Source organism: Salvelinus sp. IW2-2015, linkage group LG2 (assembly GCF_002910315.2).
Source record: "Salvelinus sp. IW2-2015 linkage group LG2, ASM291031v2, whole genome shotgun sequence".
NCBI lineage: Eukaryota > Metazoa > Chordata > Actinopteri > Salmoniformes > Salmonidae > Salvelinus > Salvelinus sp. IW2-2015.
In genome coordinates, this window is record NC_036839.1 from 18,183,960 (window position 1) to 18,208,310 (window position 24,351).

The 24,351-nt window shown below is 41.5% G+C and overlaps 1 protein-coding gene across 1 annotated transcript in view; it reads right to left on the reverse strand.

Annotated features, from left to right (window-relative positions):
* Positions 1-1,541: 1,541 nt before the first annotated feature.
* Positions 1,542-24,351, reverse strand: part of LOC111976258 (contactin-associated protein-like 5) — a 116,120-nt gene continuing 93,310 nt past the window's right edge. The window contains exons 12-24 of the mRNA XM_024005031.2: positions 21,987-22,106; positions 21,268-21,468; positions 17,525-17,681; positions 17,156-17,283; positions 16,773-16,943; positions 15,719-15,937; positions 14,586-14,825; positions 11,152-11,376; positions 7,168-7,301; positions 6,874-6,961; positions 4,540-4,743; positions 4,073-4,147; positions 1,542-3,907 (exon numbers count right to left, since the gene is read on the reverse strand). Coding sequence (XP_023860799.1) covers positions 3,654-3,907; positions 4,073-4,147; positions 4,540-4,743; positions 6,874-6,961; positions 7,168-7,301; positions 11,152-11,376; positions 14,586-14,825; positions 15,719-15,937; positions 16,773-16,943; positions 17,156-17,283; positions 17,525-17,681; positions 21,268-21,468; positions 21,987-22,106 — 2,216 coding nt within the window. The 3' untranslated portion in view covers positions 1,542-3,653. The remainder of the gene's footprint in view (positions 3,908-4,072; positions 4,148-4,539; positions 4,744-6,873; positions 6,962-7,167; positions 7,302-11,151; positions 11,377-14,585; positions 14,826-15,718; positions 15,938-16,772; positions 16,944-17,155; positions 17,284-17,524; positions 17,682-21,267; positions 21,469-21,986; positions 22,107-24,351) is intronic.

The following is a 24,351-nucleotide window of genomic DNA, read 5'->3' on the forward strand; positions in this document are numbered from 1 at the left end:
ATTTCTCTCTGGCTTCTCCTTCATTTTGGAAAAATGTATTTGTTCAAGACTGTTCAACTATTGTCTTTCTCTCTCTTTGAGTCAACTACTCACCTCATTTTATGCACTGCAGTGATAGCTACTGTAGCTGGTGCTTATGTATTCAGTACTAGATTAATTCTCTGATCCTTTGATTGGGTGGACAACATGTCATTTCATGCTGCAAGAGCTCTGATAGGTTGGAGGACGTCCTCCGGAAGTTGTCATAATTAATGTGTAAGTCTATGGAAGGGGGTGAGAACCATGAGCCTCCTAGGTTTTGTATTGAAGTTAATATACCCAGAGGAGGTTGGAAGCTAGCTGTCCTCCGGCTACACTATGGTACTACCCTACAGAGTACTATTGAGGCTACTGTAGACCTTCTCTGCAAAATTGTTTTAAACAATTGTTTGGTGACGTGATTATATTCAGTATTGTTTTCTTAATCAATTGTTTGGTGACGTGATTATATTCAGTATAGTTGTATCTAAAAAGGATAACTTTTTAAATGTTTTAGAATTTACATTTTTAGGAAATTCACTGAGGAGGATGGTTCTCCCCTTCCTCCTCTGAGGAGCCTCCACTGGTTTACACAGTATACTAATACAAAGTAGCTCCATGCTGGCTGTAAACAGAGTGAGAGAAGCTGAAGCACAGGGAGATACAGAGGGAGAACTGGTCCTGCATGGCTGAGTTGGTAGCGCATGGCACTTGAACCACCAGGGTTGGCGGGCCACCCATACTTAAAATTTATGCCCGCATAACTGTATTTCGGTTTGGATAAAAGTGTCTGCTAAATGGCATATATTATTATTAACTGATAAATCACAGTGTGTGTCCACAGGGATCCATGTCACCATATAAGTATTTTCTATAGATGCATATTACAGTGATCTAGAGTCTGCATCATGTATGTCACAGTAACCCTCATCTGTCTCTGCAGTGCTTTTGGCTGGGAGAAAGGCCTGCTGCGTTCTTCCATCTTATTCATGTACCTTCACAGGAACACAAAGGTCCTTCCCCAGGACAATATCATGATGCCGAAACCCAGGAATAGATATACCAAGTGAATTGATGCTACAGTACACTGTGTTCTAGATATGAGGGGGAATCTCAACAAAAAAAAATATATATGTTAAACACAGTGGTGGTAAAATAAATGTCTCCCCAAAGATCAGTAAACACAGCATTATCCATCTTTGAAAATACTCCCTTTCACTGAACACATATTTTACAACCGTACCTTGAGCAACCGTAATAGATCTGGAGGAATCCAGCACGCAAAAGGGGTTTTCTCAGGTGGCTTTCCACTCATTTACATTTTGTGATTAAACACACCTAGCAATATGCAAAGTATTTTAGCTGAACGTAAACTTCCTTGGCCTTGCCCATTGCCACACTACTAAAGCCACTCATGGAGACACCATGTTATCTTATGATTGACAGAACCATGGGTTAGACCAGGATATAATAGAAAAAGGGGAATATAAATGGGTACTCCACTATAATACATTTATGATGCAATTAATTAAATAAAATAGCAGGAATTCATTTTTTAATTGGACACTTAATTGGATGAATAAGAATATATTCCGGTGTTGTAAAATTTGACTAGACTGGTCAGGATAAAATACTGCAGAAAGCACAATTAATTTAGAGACAATACAATTTTACACCCATTAAAGTAATTAAATACTGTGGCTTTGTGATTGAATTAGGTCAGATTCCATTTTGCACATTTACCATAACAACATTTGTAGGAAGGAGGATGTAGTTTCACAGCGCATAATGAATGTTTCTACTATATCAGAATAGAAAAGGACCACCTCTTGGCTCTTACCATCCTTGGTCTATGAATGCTTCTACACACATGTAAAAACAACACAATCACACATAAAAAGAAAATAAGAAAGTTAAAGATTGAGATACAGGTTATGTAGCATAAAACTTCTCTGAAAGAGATCATTATTTTTCAAAAAGAATGTTTGGTTTTATTAAACATATATTCATAATATACCTGTACAATTATAGCCATACAAAATGGGCCCTCAAAATAACCACAATATCAACATGAGTACAAAAAGGATTTCAGAGTCTCAGAGGTTAACCATAACTTGCTGTCAAGGACACTTTAATATGAAAGAAGAAAAAAAATTCAGGCAATACTTCCGCCAATTTCATTATTTTGGTGATGGTGTGTTTATGAACTGTTGCTCATCAAAGATGTTTGCGTATACGATTTTCATTCTCATTCTCTGTTTTATTATTGATAAACTGTCAAACTGTGTTATTTTGCACTTAGTGCCGATTATCCTTTCCCACTTAATTTTCAGAGAAAAATTACACTAAACTAAGCATCAATATCCAGCATTAAATACCAGTATATACTAATCACTTTATACTGTAGATCTAACACAGGGATACTGTTGACGTCAAGCATTAGCAATGAATTTAAAACTTTTAATAAAAAATACAATATAAAATGGTAGCAAATGCGTGAACAGATCAAACATGTGACAGAACAAAATGTTTAATGAAGGAAAAAAATAAAACAATAAAAATACCCCCAAAAATCTAAAAAGCTTGGGTGAACAACTAAAGCTTTGTATATGGCAGCTCTTTGAAGACTCCTCTAACCCTTGGCCGGCAGCCACTTCTGTGGTATATGATGGTTTGGTTTTCTTGCTAGGGGACCGCTAGCAGATGTTCCAGTTAGCTGGGTTATTTTTACAATCCCTTTCTTGCAGCAATACAATCCAGCCCAGCATGTGTCTTAGAAACATCAAGAACATTGTGGAGAAAGAAGAATTTTAAATCAAACTTTCAAATAATTATAATGTAGGAAACCGGTCCGGGGCACCTCATTTTTAAATGGCTTTATTTAAGGATATATTAAAATGGAGATTTAATTTTAATATCAGTTCTTTGTGGAATTCATTTAATCTGAATTAATCACTGCATTATCAAGATCAGTAAAACAATACTTATCTTACTCTGTGTTTTTCAATAGTATATTATCTAAGATGGCCTTTGCGTTTAGTCTTTTCAACCATTCCATTCTGTTGAACATCTAACCATTTTCTTAAGAATTTGAAATAGATTCATTGCATCTGTGCGTAGAATCTCTGCGTCAGAACATGAGATTTCTTCCCCACATGACAGTGGGAGAGTTTAATCTTGGCCATCTACATACATTGAGCCACCAAAACATTGACACTGTCCATGTTTTCCTCTATGTGGCTTTATACCATAACATTGCCTACACTTCCTATAACATTGCCTGCCTATTCTAACCCTTCCAGGCTTTGTATTTCTATCATTGGATAAATCCGTTGCACCATACCCATATGCTTCAATCTCTTATTGCACCCTTTTCCTGTCCCATCACCAGCATTCGTAAGCCGACCAATCAACATCTTTGCAGCTACAAGTCCTGTCCTACGAAATATCTAGACAGAAATGGGAAGACGTTCCCCACCAGGATATTCCCACAGTTCCCTAAAGGAGAATGAATTCTTCATTTCTACCGCAGAGGAGCGAGGAAAAAGTCTGGGTGTCTCCTCCCGTGCAGACAGCTGGACAAAACAGAATAAAGGTAAGCAGCGATGGCTAAAAGGCTTGGCTGGATGCTGTGGTCAGATGTAGTACTCCCTGTTGTCCCTGAGGGTGGCGCTGTCGTGGAGGTGGAGCTCTGTCCGGTAGGCTGATTCGGCCCGGTAGACCGGTTCGGCCTGGTAGGCTGCTTCTCTCCGGTAGGCTGTTTCCAGGTTGTGTCGGTGCTCCTTCTCCTTGATGCTGGCATCTCTCTGGGCTTGCCGGTGTTGGTAAAGGAAACGGGTCATCACCGCCACCACACACAGAGTGATGAAGACCACCGCTGTCACCACTCCTGTAGACGAGCAAGTGTTAGATATGACATCACAGGATATGTTATCAAGGAGACAACCACAAAAACTAGAGTAAGGTAAGAGAGCGAGAGAAAGGAAGAAAGAAAAATAGGCTAATTTCATATTAAAACAGGAACAATAAATAAAGACAAAATAGAGAAACAAACCTCCTATTACTGCTGAATCATGCCGGGTGTCATTGCCTTGCTGCTCCTTATCTTTGTTTGCTTTCGCAGCTTGATCTGGCAGAGAAGAAAAGAGAAGCCGGCTAATTAATTAACTTTCAGTAATGAGTGAATGAGCTGTGCAGCCAATGGATGTTCCTCAACAGGGTGTATGTGGCAGAAGATAACGTATTTTTGTAACTGTGTAAACAATGATAACAAAACTTCCATTAGGCTGTCAGGCATCAGCTCATTGTGGTGTTGATTCGTTCCTGATTTATCCCTAAAATGTAATAATGATGCTTTAAGCCGGAGACAAAACTGAACATCCACAGTTGATTCCACACACCTTCAAATGGCTTCCAGTATGAAAGCTGAAAAGCTGTGGCATAGTAAACAAACAAATATATTTGTTCGACCTGAGTTTTATCCAGTTAGCTAAGTGGAGACTGTGTTTTACAATAGCTTACCTGAGAGTGGGTGTGAGGTTGTTGAGTCAGCCAGCACCCCACAGTTAGACTCCACCAGATGACCCCGTACGCTGACCAATGAGCTGCCACGGTTTAGTAGTGCCGCCTTCAGTGGAGCCACGTGATTGAACTGGACTGATGAGAGGCAGCCAATGAAGCCCTTAGATCCTGCCTGCATCACCTCCTCATCAAAATTCTCTCCTCCTGTAATTCATAATTAACATTGAGCTGTTAAAGCAGTATAGTCTCTCACTGGAAAGAAAGTTATCCCACAAGAGAACAAGTTTATTGTGAGCTAAAACAAACAAAACGTATATCAAATCAAATCCAATTTTATTTGTCACATGCGCTGAATACAACAGGAATACAACAGGGCTACTTACAAGCCCTTAACCAACAATGCTTTAAGAAGTTAATAAAAAATAAATAAAAAGTGTTAAGTAAAAAATAGATAATAAAAGAAATAAAAATAATAACATATAATTAAACAGCAGCAGAACAATAACAAGCGAGGCTATATACAGGAGGTACCGGTACAGAGTCAATGTGCACCGGTTAGTTGAGGTAATTGAGGTAATACTGTATGTAGGTAGAGTTAAAGTGATTGCATAGATTATAAACAGAGAGTAGTAGCAGAGTAAAAGAGGGGTCTGGGTAGCCCTTTGATTAGCTGTTCAGGAGTCTTATGGCTTGGGGGTAGAAGCTGTTTAGAAGCCTTTTGGACCTAGACTTGGCGCTCTGGTACCACTTGCCGTGCGGTAGCATAGAGAACAGTCTATGACTAGAGTGACTGGAGTCTTTGACAATTTTTAGGGCATTCCTCTGACACCGCCTGATATAGATGTCCTGGATGGCAGGAAGCTTGGCCCCAGTGATGTACTGGGCCGGACGCACTACCCCCATAGTTATTGCGGTCGGAGGCCGAGCAGTTGCCATACCAGGCAGTGATGCAACCAGGTCTCTGACCTCCTCCCTATAGGCTGTCTCTTCGTTATTGGTGATCAGGCCTACCACTGTTGTGTGGTCGGCAAACTTGATGATGGGGTTGGAGTCGTGCTAGGTTATGCAGTCATGAGTGAACAGGGAGTACAGGAGGGGACTGAGCACGCACCCCCGAGGGGCCCCCGTGTTGAGGATCAGCGTGGCAGATGTGTTGTTCCCTACCCTTACCACCTATGGACTGCCCGTCAGGAAGTCCAGGATCCAGTTGCAGAGGGAGATGTTTAGTCCCAGGGTCCTTAGCTTAGTGATGAGCTTTGAGGGCACTATGGTGTTGAACGCTGAGCTGTAGTCAATGAATAGCATTCTCACATAGGTGTTCCTTTTGTCCAGGTGGGAAAGGGCAGTGTTGAGTGCAATAGAGATTGCATAATCTGTGGATCTGTTGGGGTGGTATGCAAATTGGAGTGTTGTTAGGCACAGGGACTATGGTGGTCTGCTTGAAACATGTTGGTATTACAGACTCAGTCAGGGACAGGTTGATCAGCGCATGCTCGAAGTACACGTCCTGGAAATCCGTCTGACCCTGCGGCCATGTGAATGTTGACCTGTTTAAAGGTCTTACTCACATCGGCTACGGAGAGCGTGATCACACAGTCGTCCGGAACAGCTGGTGCTCTCATGCATGTTTCAGTGTTACTTGCCTCAAAGCGAGCAAAGAAGTAATTTAGCTTGTCTGGTAGGTTCGTGTCACTGGGCAGCTTATGGCTGTGCTTGCCTTTGTAGTCTGTAATAGTTTGCAAGCCCTGATACATCCGACGAGTGTCGGTGCCGGTGTGCTAGCAATTTGTGCTTTTATGATGTACAAATGAGTCATTGTGGAAGATATGTATGTAGAGCATATTTAATAGATCTTCATTTGTATGCTTTTGATTAGAGGAGTGAGTGAGTAGGATACAGCGAGAGAGAGAGTGAGTTGGCTTTCTGTTTAGTTCATTGTATACAACTTTTATTTGCTCTCTGTCAGAATCCTTTTAGTCCCCATTAATGAATCTTTATTCAGCCTATATTAGATTCAGCCTCCCCATCAATTAATCTTTATACAGCCTTTATTAGATTCAGCCTCCTTTGCCTCCTGAATTAAAGATAAAGGTTTCTATGGCAACAGCAGTGAGGGATATACAAATAATTATGCTACAACATTGATGGTAAAATCTTTAAATCTACATGTCCGGATTTACAAAAGCTATTCTGAGAACGGGTTTGAAAATGTGGAGAAATAGGTGTGAACAGCATCACATAAAGTCATGAAACAACACACGTGTGTGCGTGGTCCTCATTTCATTATTCAAAATAGCTCCATGCATGGCAGTATCATTTCATTGGCGGGCTTACCGATGACTTTGCCCAAAGTCAAGGATCTGATTAAGATCAACTCCGCATCAGATGACAGGGTGTACTTTCTGTGGATGTCCTGATCGATCTGGGGGAATGTGGAAAGCAATCAAGTAATAAAAACGAGGAATACAGGAAATACTGATTCATCTAAATGGCTGCAGATTGCTGTAGTCCAGCTAAATTGATTGGGAACTAAAGCACTTTCATAACAGTATACAATATTGGCCAGATGCTGCGAAGGAATTACACTGCACAGGATCTACATCTCTTGTACATTTATCCATTGCTCACCTGTAGGTAGACATCTTTTCCCTGACGGTGGATTCTGATACGGTGGAGGCGTCCGTCTGCCAGGCTGCTGGGGCTGGGGCTGAACACATCTGGCTTCCTGTACACATGGAGACGATACCAGATCTGGAGACTCCCTGCAGAACACAACACAAACTGGGTGAAAACCATGCATTGAAAGATCTAAAACTCACAGTGCCTTCGGAAAGTATTCAGACTACTTGACTTTTTGCACATTTTTTCCGTTACAGCTTTATTCTAAAATCGATTAAATTACATTTTAAAAAATCAGCAATCTACGCACAATATGCCCATAATGAGAAAGCGAAAACAGTTTTTTATTTTTTATTTTGCAAATGTATTATTTACGTAAGTATTCAGACCCTTTGCTATGAGACTCAAAATTGAACTCAGGTGCATCCTGTTTCCGTTGATCATCCATGAGGTGTTTCTACAACTTGATTGGAGTCCACCTGTGGTAAATTCAGATGATTGGACATTATTTGGAAAGGCACACACCTGTCTATATAAGGTCCCAAGTTGACAGTGCATGTTAGAGCAAAAACCAAGCCATGAGGTCGAAGTAATTGTCCGTAGAGCTCCGAGACAGGATTGTGTTGAGGCACAGATCTGGGGAAGTTTGGAACCAAGTTTGGAACCACCAAGGCTCTTCCTAGACCTGGCCGCCCGGCCAAACTGAGCAATCGGGGGAGAAGGGCCTTGGTCAGGGACCAAGAACTCGATGGTCACTCTGACAGAGTTCCAGAGTTCCTCTCTGGAGATGGTAGAAACTTCCAAAAGGACAACAATCTATGCAGCACTCCACCAATCAGGCCTTTATGGTAGAGTGGCCAGACGGAAGTCACTCCTCAGTAAAAGGCAAATGACAGCCTGCTAGGAGTTTTCCAAACGGCATCTAAAGACACTCAGACCATGAGAAACAAGATTCTCTGGTCTGATGAAACCGAGACTGAACTCTTTGGCCTGAATGCCAAGCGTCACGTCTGGAGGAAACCTGGTACCATCCCTACGGTGAAGCATGGTGGTGGTAGCATCATGCTGTGGGGATGTTTTTCAGCGGCAGGGACTGGGAGACTAGTCAGGATTGAGGCAAAGCTGAACGGAGCAATGTACAGAGAGATCCTTGATGAAAACCTGCCCTAGAGCACTCAGGACCTCAGACTGGGGCAAGGTGCACCTTCCTACAGGACAACAACTCTAAGCACACAGCCAAGACAACACAGGAGTGGCTTTGGGACAAGTCTCTGAATAGTGTTCCAGTCAAGTCTCTCTTTAGTGGCCAGCCAGAGCCCAATCGAACATCTCTGGAGAGACCTGAAAATAGCTGTGCAGCAAAGCTCCCCATCCAACCTGACAGAGCTTGAGAGGATCTGCAGAGAAGTATGGGAGAAACTCCTCAAATACAGGTTTGCCAAGCTTGTAGCATCATACCCAAGAAGACTCAATGCTGTAATCACTGCCAAAAGGTCTGAATACTTATGCAAATGGTATATTTCATTTTTTTWAATATGAAATACATTCACAAACATTTATAATAACCTATTTTGCTCTGTCATGGGGTATTGTGTGTAGATTGATGAGAATTATTATTTTTGTTTTAATACATTTTAGAATTAGGCTGTGATGTAACAAAATGTGGAAATTCAAGGGGTCTGAATACTTTCTGAAGGCACTGTACCTTGATGCGTGGGACTATTGGACTTGTTTAAATCATGCATCGAAGTCAATGTGAGGACTATGCAAATATCTCTAATTATCATTCGGGCTAAAGTGTCACGACTTCTGCCGAAGTCGTTGCCTCTCCTTGTTCGGGCGGTGTTCGGCGGTCGACGTCACCGGTCTTCTAGCCATCATCGATCCATTTTTCATTTTCCATTGGTTTTGTCTTGTCTTCCCACACACCTGTTTTCAATCCCATCCATTACCTATTGTGTATTTAACCCTCTGTTTCCCCTCATGTCTTTGTCAGAGATTGTTKTTTGTCAAGTGTTGTGTTTATGTGTATAGGTGTGCGACGGGTCATCGTACCCATATTTGTTTTATGTTTTCCTKTGAGTGTTATGGAGCAGATTACTGGGACTATAATTTAAAAACTCCATTCTACACTCTATTTGACTCTCCTGCGCCTGACTTCCCTGCCACTTATACACGCAACTGTGACATAAAGTATGCACCAAAATGAAAACGTATTTTGAAATATCCATTCATTGCCCTTTTGGTGCTTTGGAAATGTTATTGCCTTTGTTTCTTTGAATTTGGCAATTTTCCATGAGCCGTGCCGATGAGATTTTCCCGAGAGTTGTTAATTCATTAAAACGCCAGAGGCTTGACAATAACCTTTAATTTAAATAGATAAACTTATCTCATGAGGATCACCTCACCTTAACCTATTCAATGCCTCACGCACATCTATCAATCTAAATTAGTTTGGAATGCCAAGAACCATATAAATGAAAATAGCATTATGACTGAATGAAAGAGGAGACAGGTTAAAGAAGGATTTTAAGCCTTGAGACAATTGAGACATGGATTGTGTATGTGTGCCATTCAGAGGGTGAATGGGTAAGACAAAAGATTTAAGTGCCTTTGAATGGGGTATGGTAGTAGATGCCAGTCGCATCACTTTGAGTGTGTCAAGAACTGTAACGCTGCTGGGTTTTTCACACTAAACAGTTTCCCGTGTGTATCTAGAATGGTCCACCACCCAAAGGACATCCAACCAACTTGACACAACTGTGGGAAGCATTGGAGTCAACATGCGCCAGCATCCCTGTGGAATACTTTCAAAACCTTATAGAGTCCATGCACTGACAAATTGAGGCAGTTCTGAGGGCGAAAGGGGGTGCAACTCAATATTAGGAAGGTGTTCCTAATGTTTTATACACTCCAGTGTGCTTCTCTATTGATGCCCCTCAACAAAAGAGTGATGAAATTAAGATCCTACATCTGTAGATGTATAAATAGCTATCCTCGAACAGCCTCAATGTTCCTCCCACACACACGACACTAGATCAGAGAGGCAGAGAGCTTTGCATTATCAAGTGAAGATGGGTCAATACTACAATTCCAGCTCAGTTCGGCGACTGGTTTTATGTTGTGTTTGAGAAACCCCTGACAGTGCCCGGGTGCCGGAGATTACCGTGGATGAAATGTCCTCCTGATCCTCCAATATTTACAAAGGCGTGACTCTTCCACATGCCCCGATGAACACAAACGAGCATAAAGGAGCAGCGACTTAAAGAAAAACGGGTGTAACTCAACACGATGCTGGTGGGCTTTCTGTTCTACTTGGAAGGATGTCAGATTAGAGGTCTACGGTGCGTGATCTGGAGTGTCCATGGCTTCGTTATGGATGAGGCTGAATAGGCCTAGACGCATTGCTGAACCTGGATCTGTCAAGGTTCAATTCTTTTTTTATTCCTGCCCGTTATGTAATGGATGGAAATATTCTCAACATTCCATATTTGTGAAGGGACTATAATTCCATCATTCTATAAAAAAAGACAGATTGCATTTTTTGTGTTGAAAGTTGTGCAAGGCAACTTGGTTCTTTCAGCCTTTTGCTGTGAGGTACAATGGGAGAAAACACTCCATATAATGAGATTAAATTCTGAATTTAGAGTTGCACTCTACTAGCTAATTGAGCCATTATAACCCCCTTTGCTAAAGCCTTGGTGGAGTGCCAACTTTTTCCAGAAATCTGGAAATATGTTCAAAGCATTGACAGGACACATTAGAAATTATTCAATTATTGTACGTACTACAGACCAGTGGAGGCTCCTGAGGGAAGGACGGCTTATAATAATGGCTGGACTGGAGTAAATGGAATGGTATCAAACACGTGTTAGATACCATTCCCTTCACTCCATTCTAGCCATTGCACTCCATTCCAGCCATTATTATAGCCCATCCTCCCCTCAGCAGCCTCCACTGTTACAAACAAATGAATGGTAGAGGTGTCCCTACCATTGAGTGCCAGGATTACTGCTATGTACTGCTGGCTGAAGGTGCTGACAGTGAGCAGCATGGCAGGGCTTTGTGTGGTCATGAAGCTGAAAGCCATGTTCTCTCTGGCCCTAGTGCTCTCTCTGTAAACTCTGGACGCCTGGGAGCTCCTGTTCTGCATCACAGAGAAAGGCTCCTGGAAGGTGTAGGTCACCGACGACTCTCTGTCAAATGACACAGACACCTCTGCATGGACACAGAGAGAGAGGACGGATCATTAGGGGAGTCATGCTATTATACACTGAATTCATTAGATCAATTGTTGATCACATTTTATAAGTTGTAGCTGCACTTAGCTGAACCTAATCACCAGTCAGAATTTATAAAAATCACCAACACTCCTGACAAATACACGTTCTGTCAATGTCATCGGACGAAATAGAACGACATGTACCTCCTATAAGAAACAGAACACCCTTTGTTAAGGAAGTGTCTGCTCCATGATAATGGAGGCGTAGATTAGTGTGCATGTGAGAGCCGGATCCTCTCAGACAGACCAGAGACAGCAGAGCAGTCATCTCATCTTCTCCCTCTTTGATGTCTTTTTCAGATGGACTCCAATCTGCACTCTGAATGCCACTGATCTCAACACCTCCACTTTAAGAGCAAAGTGAACACCTCTCAAAACATTCTGTTCTTTTCTCTTCCCCCGTTCTCTTCAAAATTATTCATGGACAAAGACAGATATTGCATAATTATAGCTTTGTCTAAGCACATTCTCAGCGAGTTTTATGTTTTCATAACTAAGTTTCATAACAAGTCATGACTTAGTGGAAAGAGAATGAAAAGCGCTCCACCCACACAAGAGCAGACGGTGGAAATAAAGAAGAATCTACAAAGACAGAACAGGGTTATGATAAGTCAATATTGCTTTCGTTCTTAAACATGATTGAAGGCAAGGATTGCTTAACTGGAAAGAGGCTCAGGAACAAGTATATCCAGTGCTTCAGAGAAAAACAAGCTATCTCAAAATATGCAAGAATCCCACAAGTCCCATAAGTCAATGGCATCAATATGTGTCAATGATTTTATAGAACGGGATGATGATTTAAATGGTTTCACTGTGGAGATCCGTCTACACTTGTAAGATTTCCAGATACAATGCATCTGACTACCTCGGTAGGTGTTGAGGAAGATCAGATCACAGTCAGATCTTTAATCATATACACTTGTCAAAAAAATGTGGGCACAATCAGAATGTGGAAAAGATCAGGACAAAGGATGCACGTTAGAACCAAGTATTAACAGGGCTTCTGTTGTAAAGTATGACTGTTCAAAACCTGGCAAGGTAAAAAAAGAGTTTCCACAGGGGAGTGGAGAAGTGTACATATGAGTGTAGTGGTTCACCAAACCCATGGTTCGGTACCTATTGTGGTTTTGTGGTCACGGTTCGGTTTGGTACAGCGGGAAAATGAAATGCCATTCACAATGTTCCTGGCATTGTCTGTTGTTACAGGGTTGTTATGTTGGGCATCTCAAGTTTCCACTCTGATGCTGCGTTTGTAACCATGTGGCAGGTGGAGTGCCAGGTAGCCTTGTGGTTAGAGTGTTGGGCCAGTAACTGATAGGTTGCTGGATCAAATCCCTGAGCTGACAAGGTTAAAAAATATATATATAATAATTCTGCTGTTCTGCTCCTGAATGAGGCTGATAACACACTGTTCCTAGGCAGTCATTGTAAATAAGAATTTGTTCTTAACTAATTTACCTAGTTAAGTAAATAAAAAAAGGTGGGAGTGTATTAGTTGTGAAGTTGTAAATACCAGTTAGATGCGTTCATGTGATTTGAACTCGTTGAGAATCGGCTAATGGCCAACAAGCTGCATAAAGTACAGCTATCATGCTAACAAAAAATTATAGAGTTAAAACACAAACAATAATAGATTGCTTTTTATAAATAATGTTTTGCTGTTGCATTTAACTGCCGGAAATGCTGTTCTATAGTCTGTTTCCTTAGTAGGTGACGTCAGAGGTCACCATGTGGGAGAAGTGGGTGCTCAGGATGATAGATGAGTTTCCCACTAGTAATTACCATTTGGAGGGCCGTTCAAGTGGATTTTTCCCAGTCGTATGTGGTAAATTCCCACTTAGTTAGGAACGCACCATGATACTGCCTCCTTGAGTGCCAGATGCGCAGTTGTGACTCTCATAAAGGGGGCATGTCTGTAGCACGGTACCTTTCCCACTCTGGGGTAATGTGATGGGCTGTCACTGTTAAGTAAGCGCAACACAGGGCGAATTGGCCAATTCATTGAAAACTTTGGCTTTGGCTTGTTTAAATAGCTGGGTTAGCTGGCAACGTCACTAACACAATGGGGCAGAAGTCCGTGAGTTGTTGTGACTCTGGATGGCCAGATGGCTAGCAACAATGACAAGACTGCCATGTGGGGAATCGTGAGTGTCTAGTTTCAGCTAGTTTCATCTTGTTCTTGATACCATGTCTTGTTTGAGGTGTTTTGACTGATTTCATGTAAATGCTAATATGGTTAGCTAGCTAACCAACAAATGTAACGATGTATTTAAGAGACAACAAGTGCTCATTGTGCACATTTATTTATGTTTTCAATAAACATTGAAGACTAAATATTGTTTACATGTTGTCAAGAATCTAAGCCAGCCCCGTATGTTTTGCCCCATATTTGCGCATGTCTTGGTATTTGTTGCTAAACAACAAACCCGTCTATAGAGCGGGTATTAACTGTTTGCTGAAATGGGTGCTAGTGGGAAGGTTGTAACGTGGCTCGAGCACGTTCACGAGGTGCTGAAACCCCTCATTCTCAACCACCATGAATGGTCGCATATCCGTATCTATAAACCAACGACTACAAAATATAAACACAGCCTACCAATCACTCTCTTTTTTGGCCCGGTCAGAATCAGCTGGCAAGGAATGCTTGAATGCAGAGGGGAGAAGATGTTGTCTTGTTTTTTCTTTGCGTTTCCGTCTTGCTCTGGCTGTATAGGCTATTCTCATTGAGTGTGGCGACATACTGTTAACGTTTAATCCACAACTCTCTGTCCATCATCGTTGTAATCTACTGGGAAGCCAAAATGGTCCCAAATTGTAGATTTAAACGATGCCGGAGGATCGGCCATCGAACCGTTCGGCATGAATATGTGTACTGTTACACCCCTAGCTGTACAGTACCAGTTGCATATGGATGTCATCACTCTATTGTATAATACATGCAGTGTGATGAGGACCTGGAGCATGTTCCAAGTACCAACTGTATTGTTGTACTGTACTGTAAATTATTAATAATTTCAAAGTTTAAGCCTATTCTTATGTCTTAATCATTGTGTTTTAAGTGTTTTTCCATTAAATAATTAATCATAGACAATCTCATGAGTGATCCCATTTACATCTAGTTTTTTGGGGGCATATCCTCACAGACCTTCCTTGCAGGAGGGTCCCCCGTAAGCAGACTGGGAACAGTCACAGACGTAGCCGCTGTTCTTCTCGATGCACCTCCCTCTGTTGTGGCAGAGACTGCTGGAGCCGCTGCAGTGGCCGGGGCAGCCCGCACTTACGCCCGGGGTCATCTTAGCCCGCTCCTCCAGGTTAAAGGTCATGCCGTTTATATTCAGAGTTCTGATGCAGCCCATGAAGCCCCTCTGCCTGGCCGCTGTTCCCCCTGGAGGAGGGACCACAGGTTATAATGACTTGATATGGCTTTTACAGTGTAACACATTTACAATTAGTATATCATGCATAATATTCCATAGAGTACTATCTGCTGTTCCTCCTAGAGGTGAGACTGCAGGTTATAACTAGTTAATAATGCCTAATAGAATGCTATAACAGATGTATAACTACTCTATATACATAATACAGTCCAGGAAACCCCTCTGCCTGGCTGCTGTTCTCCCTAGAGGAGGAGATGACACGTTATATACATTATAAAACATTTCTAACTAGTCTTTATACATATGAAAGCACCCCACTGATTTACTGCAACCCTTGATTTAATTCCAGTAAGCATCTAAGACATCTCTGGAACTATTCATGTGTGAGAGGCCTCATTAAGACTAACTATATGCAAATATGGAAGAATATCTATAACGATGAAGTGTTGGGCTGACCTTTCAAGCCATTATGAGCAGAAGAAACTGTATAGCCCCCGAATGACAAATCAAGATTTATGGCCAAATAAAGGTTTAATCTCAGGAAAAGCTCATTGGGAATTTCTTATAGGGAACCCATTCATGTGTGTAATGCCTTGGCATAACCAGAAAGTTGCAGTGAGATAATGATAATGAATATGAAAAAGAATATCTAATAGCATTATAATTCATACCTTGACCTACTGTCAAATTTGAGGACACTGTAAATCCTGAGATTGCAACTGTACCGAGACAATACAGTATATCTCTGGTGGAACTTGAGGGGGAAAGGCCACAATTAAAGGCCTACCAACACACAGCTGGTTGTTGAGACTGAGACTGAGACTAAGAGCAGAACAGCCCTATCCACAAACAGCTGGCTGTTGAGACTGAGACTAAGGCTATGAGGACAAGCCAGTCCTACCCACAAACAGTTGGCTGTTGAGCCGGAGGCGGAGGTGTCCATCAGATGAAGCTTCCAGGAAGCGCAAGGGCAGCTGGTCCACCTGCAGAGAGGCCTCCTTCACATTGCGCTCTGCCCTCACATAGTGCCACTGCCTGTCATTCAGGGGCACATGGGACTTGACGGCAAGGACCACCCCCCCGTTTCCCACGTCAAAGGAGAACGTCACCACGGACGGAGCTGAGGGAGCAGAACAGGATGAGAATAGCTGACAGTCAGGTCACAGAGAACTCATTCTTCACATTTTGTACTTCCATTTTCCTGTCAACGGTTTCTCACATTTTCCCTTCAATAGAAGTATATCCGCACAATGAGTTCTGAGAATTTCCTTTCCCACCCCCTGCCACCTCTCCAACCCTCTTTTATGCTCTTTCTCTCTCCAGGCACATGGGTCATTTTCTGCATCTTTTCAAAGCTAAGTTGACAGCTTGATGATATACCGCTGCAATTGTGCTTTATAATACATCTTATAATTTGGATTACATTATGAAGTTTATATCTGGATGGACAGCTTGGACAGCTTTTTGAAGCACATGTCATCCTATATAACTACTGCTGTACACACCTTTTATATTAATATATTGTACATAATGTCTATACACACCATTATATACGTAAAGTATATTTCAATTACAGACTCAGACATTGCTCAACCAGATATTTCTTAATTCCTTTATTATTTTGGGGGGGATTTGTGTGTATTGTTTTGTATTCTTAGGTATTACTGCACTGTTGGAGCTGGAAACATAAACATAAGCATTTCGCTGCACCTGCGATAACATCTGCAAAATATGTGTACGCGACCAATAAAATTGGATTAGATTTGTGATTTTATGTCACATGTAGTGCTCTCATGAAATTAAGTGCATATTATTTCTGAGCGTGTGTGTGTTTGTGCGTGCGTGCGTGTGTTTGTGCGTGCGTGTGTGTGTGTGTTTGTGCGTGCGTGCGTGAGTGTGTGTGTTTGTGCATGCGTGCGTGTGTTTGTGCGTGCGTGCATGGCCCACAAACTCACAGCTAAGCTCCACTCTGATGAAGTGCTTGAGGCCCAGGTTCTCCAGAAAGACTCCTGATGGGACGCTGGTCTTGAAGTAGAAGGAAATGTCAGCGCTGAGCTCTGCCTGGAGGGTCGGGAAGTGCAGGTAAGAGGACTCCTGGTAGAAGGACGCCGCATTCCACACAGACTCTAGAAAACAGGAAATAGACAATTCTTCTTAGATGAAAGTCTTGACTCATAATAAGGATACAGAGATGAGTGAAAAAGGGTTTATGTCTTGGAACTAAGTGGAGCGTTTGAACATACTCAATATTTAATCAGCATTTGGCCTGGGAAAACAAGGATGTTTAAAGGGACCATCTGTAAGATAAAAATTTAACAAAACAGAAGAGTTCACCTACTGTCACCATAACAACGCAGTGGGCCGATTCTGTAGAGCGCCTCAGAGCCTGTTCTGTTGGTGTCTCCAATCACGATCTCACTCACTGGTAAGTGCTCTTTGTAGGAGAGGACTCCTGTGTCATTAGCCCTACAATACAGAGAGGAGAGCATGCTCTATGTGGAAGGAATCAAACAATGATGGAACCCTCGCCTCCCCTGTCGTGACCCACTTAATCTCAATATTTGACACAAGGTAATATACTGAATACTGTACAAATGTGGAAATATAAGATGAGACAAGAAATATAAGATATGCACACAGATTCATAGCTAAATCATTTTGATGGACAGGGCAGTAGATACACAGACAGCTATATTTGCCTTGTTACCATGAGTCTGTGTCGGCATCACAGTTGCAGAAGTAGTTCATGTCCATGCAGTTTTCCTCCAGGCTGCAGGAACACTGCTGAACCCCCGGCAGGAAGCCTCCCCAGTAAGTCCGTCTCTCTCCACCCTGGTCCACCCACCAGGACAGGGGGCTGCCATCTGCACCAACCACAGTATTACAATTAGGTCCACATATAGAGTAGCATAATCTGTACAGCATCTGTTGGCATCCCATGGCATTGTGTCAATGAACCCTCAGTGATGCCAGTCAGACAGGCAGGGCTCATTTCCTGGAGCATCTGTAAGTGGCCCTGCTACAGTCATCCGTCAGACAATAGGACTCTGCATTAGAGACACTCCAGGCCTGTAGGGAGCAGCCCCTTAGCTCTCAGACTGTACTCTTAAGACAGGAGAGTGGTGGGAGAGTGGGGACTGTATAATAGGAACATTACATTGAGAGTAATTTGATAAGTGTGGGCATGGGGGGTTTGTAATAGTGGTACTGGTCAAGTCACACTGACTGACATTGACAGTGTATGTTGTGGGATAACGGAATACAGTGTACAAAAGTATGTTATCCAATATTCTCCTGCCTTTYGTCATCATGTCAAATTGACATTGTTACTCAATTGAAACAAAGCAGAATAGACCACCGAATACAGAAATGGTTTAGGAATAACAAATTATATGGAAATAAGATGAGTATATACAGTTGAAGTCAGAAGTTTACATACGCCTTAGCCAAATACATTTAAACTCAGTTTTTCACACAAAAGTACGTTAATCTCTAGACAGAACGCGTCTCCTTCCTGAGCGGTATGACGGCTGCGTGGTCCCATGGTGTTTATACTTGCATACTATTGTTTGTACAGATTAATGTGGTACCTTCAGGCGTTTAGAGATTGTTCCCAAGGATGAACCAGATTTGTGGAGGTCGACAATTGTTTTTCTGAGGTCTTGGCTGATTTCTTTTGATTTTCCCATGATGTCAAGCAAAGAGGCACTGAGTTTGAAGGTAAGCACTGAAATACTTCCACAGGTACACCTCCAATTGACTCAAATGATATACATTTGCCTATTAGAAGCTTCTAAAGCCATGACATAATTTTCTGGAATTGTCCAAGCTGTTTAAAGGCACAGTCAACTTAAACTTCTGACCCACTTGGAATTGTGATACAGTGAATTATAAGTGAAATAATCTGTCTGTAAACAATTGTTGGAAAAATGACTTGTGTCATGCACAAAGTACATGTGCTAACCGACTTGCCAAAACTATAGTTTGTTAACAAGAAATGTGTGGAGTGGTTGAAAAACGAGTTTTAATGACTCCAACCTAAGTGTATGTAAACTTCCGACTTCAACTGTACTATAATTTATGAGTTTGGAGTGGTGGTAATTCTACACCAGAGGATTTCCCCATATTCGTGCATTGATGCTAAAATTATGTTTGATATAGAAGGTAGCAGGTAGCCTAGTGGTTAGAGCGTTGGGCCAGTAACCGGAAGGTTGCTGGATCGAATCCCTGAGCTGACAAGGAAAACGTCTATAGTTCTCTCCCTGAACAAGGCAGTTAACCCACTGCTCCCTGGTAGGCRGTCATTGTGCATCAAGATTCTTTCAAAAAAGTTCAACCATCATGATGAATCGCAATAAATCAGTTGTTTGCTTTCCATTAGTGTCAGATATAGTTTGAGGATATAATTATGGTTTTGGCGAGTCTGGGATAAGAGCTAGGTTAATAATTCAACAAAATGCAGGGCATACACTTCCATAGATCAGCTTAACGGAAGTGGTGTCCGTGTCTTGTTTTCCAGTTAAATCAAAGTAATCACGAGGAAATTGGTTTCCAAACGTGCTCAAACAAAAGGGGAGATCTGATTAAATCTATATTTCCGTATAGGGATATGAGCTACCGTCTCAAGGAGTTAGGAAGAACTTATTTATCAAGACCCTTCCAGAGAATAAATTACTTGGAATTTTCAAATGACAGGAAAGACAAGGTGATGCTTTCATCTAGATAAATGGTGAGGGTAAATGTTTCCTGTTACTCAAATATGATGTTATGTAAGATCTTCCTGTCATTATCGTGAAAAGGTGAGCAATATAAAGTTTCCCTTTTTCATGCAGATGAAACATGTACATATGAAGTAGAAGTTATCATGTTATGATAATCCGCTTTTTACAAATCCCTTGTTTGCTTCGGTTCAACCTCTTTTAGTTTTACACATTATGCAGCTTATATTTAGCATTTGGATCTATTTCTGTCTCTGGGAAATGAAGTGTAGGCCTGGCCATAATGATAACCTTTTTCTAAAGCTTCTTATGATGTAGCATGAAAAAAGCCATATTTTACACAGCAGAATAGAAAGTGCATCACTAGCTAGGTTTCCATCCAATTGGCGACAGATTTTCATGCAAATATTCTAGAATCTGCATTAAAAAAATATTAACATTTCCCACCAGAGCTATGTTTCCACTAAACAGACTTTTTGAGGATAAAAAACAGTGTGTGATGACGTAGTCAAGACGAATGTACATTTTCGCTTAAGTTTTCATGTACTGAATAAAACCGAAGGTTCAATGCGTTTCCATTGCATTTTCAACTTTACCGACAGTTTTGTCACAAAAACTGTTGCATTAAATGGCAAATGTGCCTACTCTGGTCTTGGTACCTGCGCTCTAGCCAACAGCTCGCAGATACAGTGCGGGTAGGCTGTGAGGGTAGGCTAGTCTACATGATGAGATTATTATGGATAAGAGCGAGAGCAGTCAAGCATCGATCATCATGTCACCAGAATAAGACCTGCGATATTTATTGGAAAGCAGCATCAAGCTCATCACCGTGCACTTTCACCACCCTGTGAAGTTTATCATAACTTATTTTATCTGTAGCCTAATAAACTGAATGGTTTCCAGAGTCGTAGTGGTAGGACCACACACCATATCATCGCATGACTCCTAATTCACTTCGATATGATGGTTATTATATCAATATTTGTGCATTAAAGGCGTTTCCTGCATTATACATTTTACCGACACAAAAAGATCCCAACACGTTGAATGAACAAATGCTCTGTCTGCATTTATAAAATTACACCGAATCTTCCTGTTTCCATTATAGCTGTAATGATTTTTTTTTGTACTTTATGACTTTACTTGCATAAAAAACTGGATGGAAACATGGTTACATTGGTAATATAAGGAGCATCTTTTGTTTGCAAGTCCAATTACAGTGAGCCGTGTTTTTAAATCTCTTCTTTTTTAGACAACAACGGTTTCTGAAGCATTCAAGTAAACAATGAAAGCAATTATGTTTTGTTTCATATCTACTGGGCCTGAAAATAAAAGTATTTTCTTACTTTAATGATCTTGTTGTTTGGGCATAATAAAGTTGTTTATTGTCTGCGGTGACATTGTATTCACCTCATAGAGATCTGACTCCATACATTTTTCATAAATGATTAACCTATAGTTGGGTTCTCCCCAAGCGATGAGAAAACTGAGGGAATAAAGGGGTCTCACTAGCTAGATGAATTCTTCAACTCCCCGTGCGACGGCACACAAACAATGTTCAATAGAACTTATACAGCTGGGAATAGACAAACTCTACATGGACAAACAATGGGTATTAAATGGGTTGTGCTTCGGTTGCCTGCTAAGTGAAATGTGCTAAATATCTGTAACTGAACTGTTTTGAGGAGATAAAGTTCCAGTCATGTTACAAGCCAATACTGGAAATGCTCACCCCAAGTGTTAAAGAGGCGGGACTTCCTGCAGCTGTATACTACTTCCTGTTGACACTGCTCTGACCCGGCCACGAGGGCCATCAGTTGTTCAGGTGAGGCGCTGTAGTTGAACTTCATAACGTAGGGCTTTTGGAGAGTAGAACCCTGGACCCTGACTGGATCTGTGCTGTTGTGGGCCACCACTGTCCACACCTTGTCCTCTACACACACAATATGGAGCAAATAAACAGGTTTWAGTTTAGTTTATTTTGACACTTTTAAAAACAGATGTAAAAAGGCACATGCATAAATAGAATAATTGAGGAAGAGGAGTGATTTGAATATGATGTATGATTATTCATGATCCTGTACCAAACTGGGAGGTATTTACATATCTGACAGTCCCCCTAATTACCAGTCAGTCTCTGTCAACCTCGCTAGAGTGCATTCTGATTTTACAGATATGAAACGGTCTAATGTGGCTGCTTCCCAAATAAAGGGATAAAGGGAAAAGAAAAATGCATTTAATCCAGAATGTACCTATCTTAAATAAAGCCCATGAAGATCAATGAAATAGACTGAGATTGATCTGAATTATCATAATATTGTTGGATTATGATCAATGGCAATCCGATCTAAAGTATAATTCTGGCTGAAAATCTAGATTAGTCTGACAACAAGATCATAAAGGCCATGTCTAAATGTCTATGTAGGGTTGAGGGCCAGGATGGCAGCTCACCTGTCATGTTGCAGTAGACCTGTGTCGCCCCCAGAGGTCCACTGCCATCTGGATCAATGGAGAAGTAGCCCGAGGAGCTGCCAGTCAGCCTGTAGGCCTCACATGATGCCTCATAGATGGCTACAGAGGAACACACATGGGAGTAGAGAATGAAAATACAATTTGAGTAGGGTAAATGTAATAAAATATACAGGCTGTTACAAAAAGAAAAATGCTTGCAGAAATAGTTTTATTATGCGGATGTGTATATTTTTATTTGTTTCCATTTAAAATGTGATGGTGGCCTAGCAATAACTAAAGTGTCTCGTATTTCATCAAACACTCTCTAAGTATGCAAAACAATCTATGGCTAAACCTTAAAACAACATATTAGATATGGAAATAGTGAGACTAGATTGTTTATTTACACAGTGAAACAGAATGGGAATAGTGGTCAACCCTGTCGCATATACAGTGGGGCAAAAAAGTATTTAGTCAGCCACCAATTGTGCAAGTTCTCCCACTTAAAAAGATGAGAGAGGCCTGTATATCATAGGTACACTTCACTATGACAGACAACATGAGAAAAAAAACCCCAGAAAATCACATTGTAGGATTTTTATGAATTTAATTGCAAATTATGGTGGAAAATAATATTTGGTATTTTACACCTACAAACAAGCAAGATTTCTGCTCTCACAAACCTGAACTTCTTCTTTAGAGGTCTTCTGTCCTCCACTCGTTACCTGTTTAATGCACCTGTTGAACTTGTTTCAGTATAAAAAACACCTGTCCACACCTCAACATCCCACTCCAAACTCCACTATGGCCAAACCAAAGCTTCAAAGGACACCCAGAAACAAAATTGTAGACCTGCACCCGCTGGGAAGACTGAATCCTGAATAGGTAAGCAGCTTGGTTTGTAGAATCAACTGTGGACAATTTAAGGAAATCGAAATATACAAGACACTGATAATTCTTCCATCTGAGGCTCCACGCAATAGCTCACCTGGGTCCAAAATGTCACAAGAACGGGAGCAAAATCCCCAACACACGTGGGGACCTGTGAATGACCTCAGAGAGCTGGACCAAGTAAAAAAAAACCTACCATCAGTAACACCACTACCGCCAGGACTCCAATCCTGCAGTGCCAACGTGTCCCTGCTTAACCAGATAATGTCCAGGCCCGTCTGAAGCTTTACTAGAGAGCATTTGGATGTATCAAGAGAAGATTGGGAGAATGTCATACTGGTCAGATGAAACCAAATAATACCTTTTGGTAAAAACTAAACTCGTCGTGTTTGAGGACAAAAAATGCTGAGTTGCATCCAAGAACACCATACCTACTGTGAACGCATTGGGTGGAACACATCATGTCTTTGCGTGTTTTCTGCAAAGGACCAGACGACTGATCCGTGTAAAGTACAGAATGAATGGCCATGTATCGATTTTGATAAAAACCTCCTTCCATCAGCAAGGCATTGAAGATGAAACGTGGCTGCGTCTTCAGCATGACAATGATCCCCAACACACCCCCGGGCAACGAAGAGTGGCTTGTAAAAGCATTTCACAGTCCTGGGATCCTAGCCATTCTCCAGATCTCAACCCCATAAAATCTTTGGGAGTGAAAGTCCGTGTTGCCCAGCCACCAGACCCCCAAACCATTCAACGCTCCAGAGAATCTGCATGGAGAATGCGCCCTAAATACCAGCAACATGTGAAAACTGCGTTTGAAGACTTACAAACGTTGACCTTGTCATTGCCAACAAGGGTATATAACAAAGTATTGAGAGAAACTTTTGTTATGACCAATACTTATTTCCACCATAATTTGCTAATAATTCATTAAAATCCTACAATGTGATTTTCTGGATTTCTTCTCATTTGTGTTCATAGTTGAAGTGTACCTATGATGAAATTACAGGCCTCCTCATCTTTTTAAGTGGGAGAACTTAATGTGGCTGCAATGTGTGCTGACTAAATACTTTTTGCCCCACTGTAAACTCAGCAAAAAAGTCCTCTCACTGTCAACTGCATTGATTTTCAGAAAACTTAACGTGTAAATATTTGTATGACATAACAAGATTCAACAACTGAGACATAAACTGAACAAGTTCCACAGACATGTGACTAACAGAATGGAATAATGTGTCCCTGAACAAAGGGGGTCCAAATCAAAAGTGTCCAGTATCTGGTGTGCCACCAGATGCATACGTACTGCAGTGCATCTCTCCTCATGGACTGCACCAGATTTGCCTTCTTGCTGTGAGATGTTACCCCCTCTTCCACCAAGGCACCTGCAAGTTCCCAGACATTTCTGGGGGAATGGCCCTAGCCCTCACCCTCCGATCCAAACAGTCCCAGACGTGCTCAATGGATTTGAGAT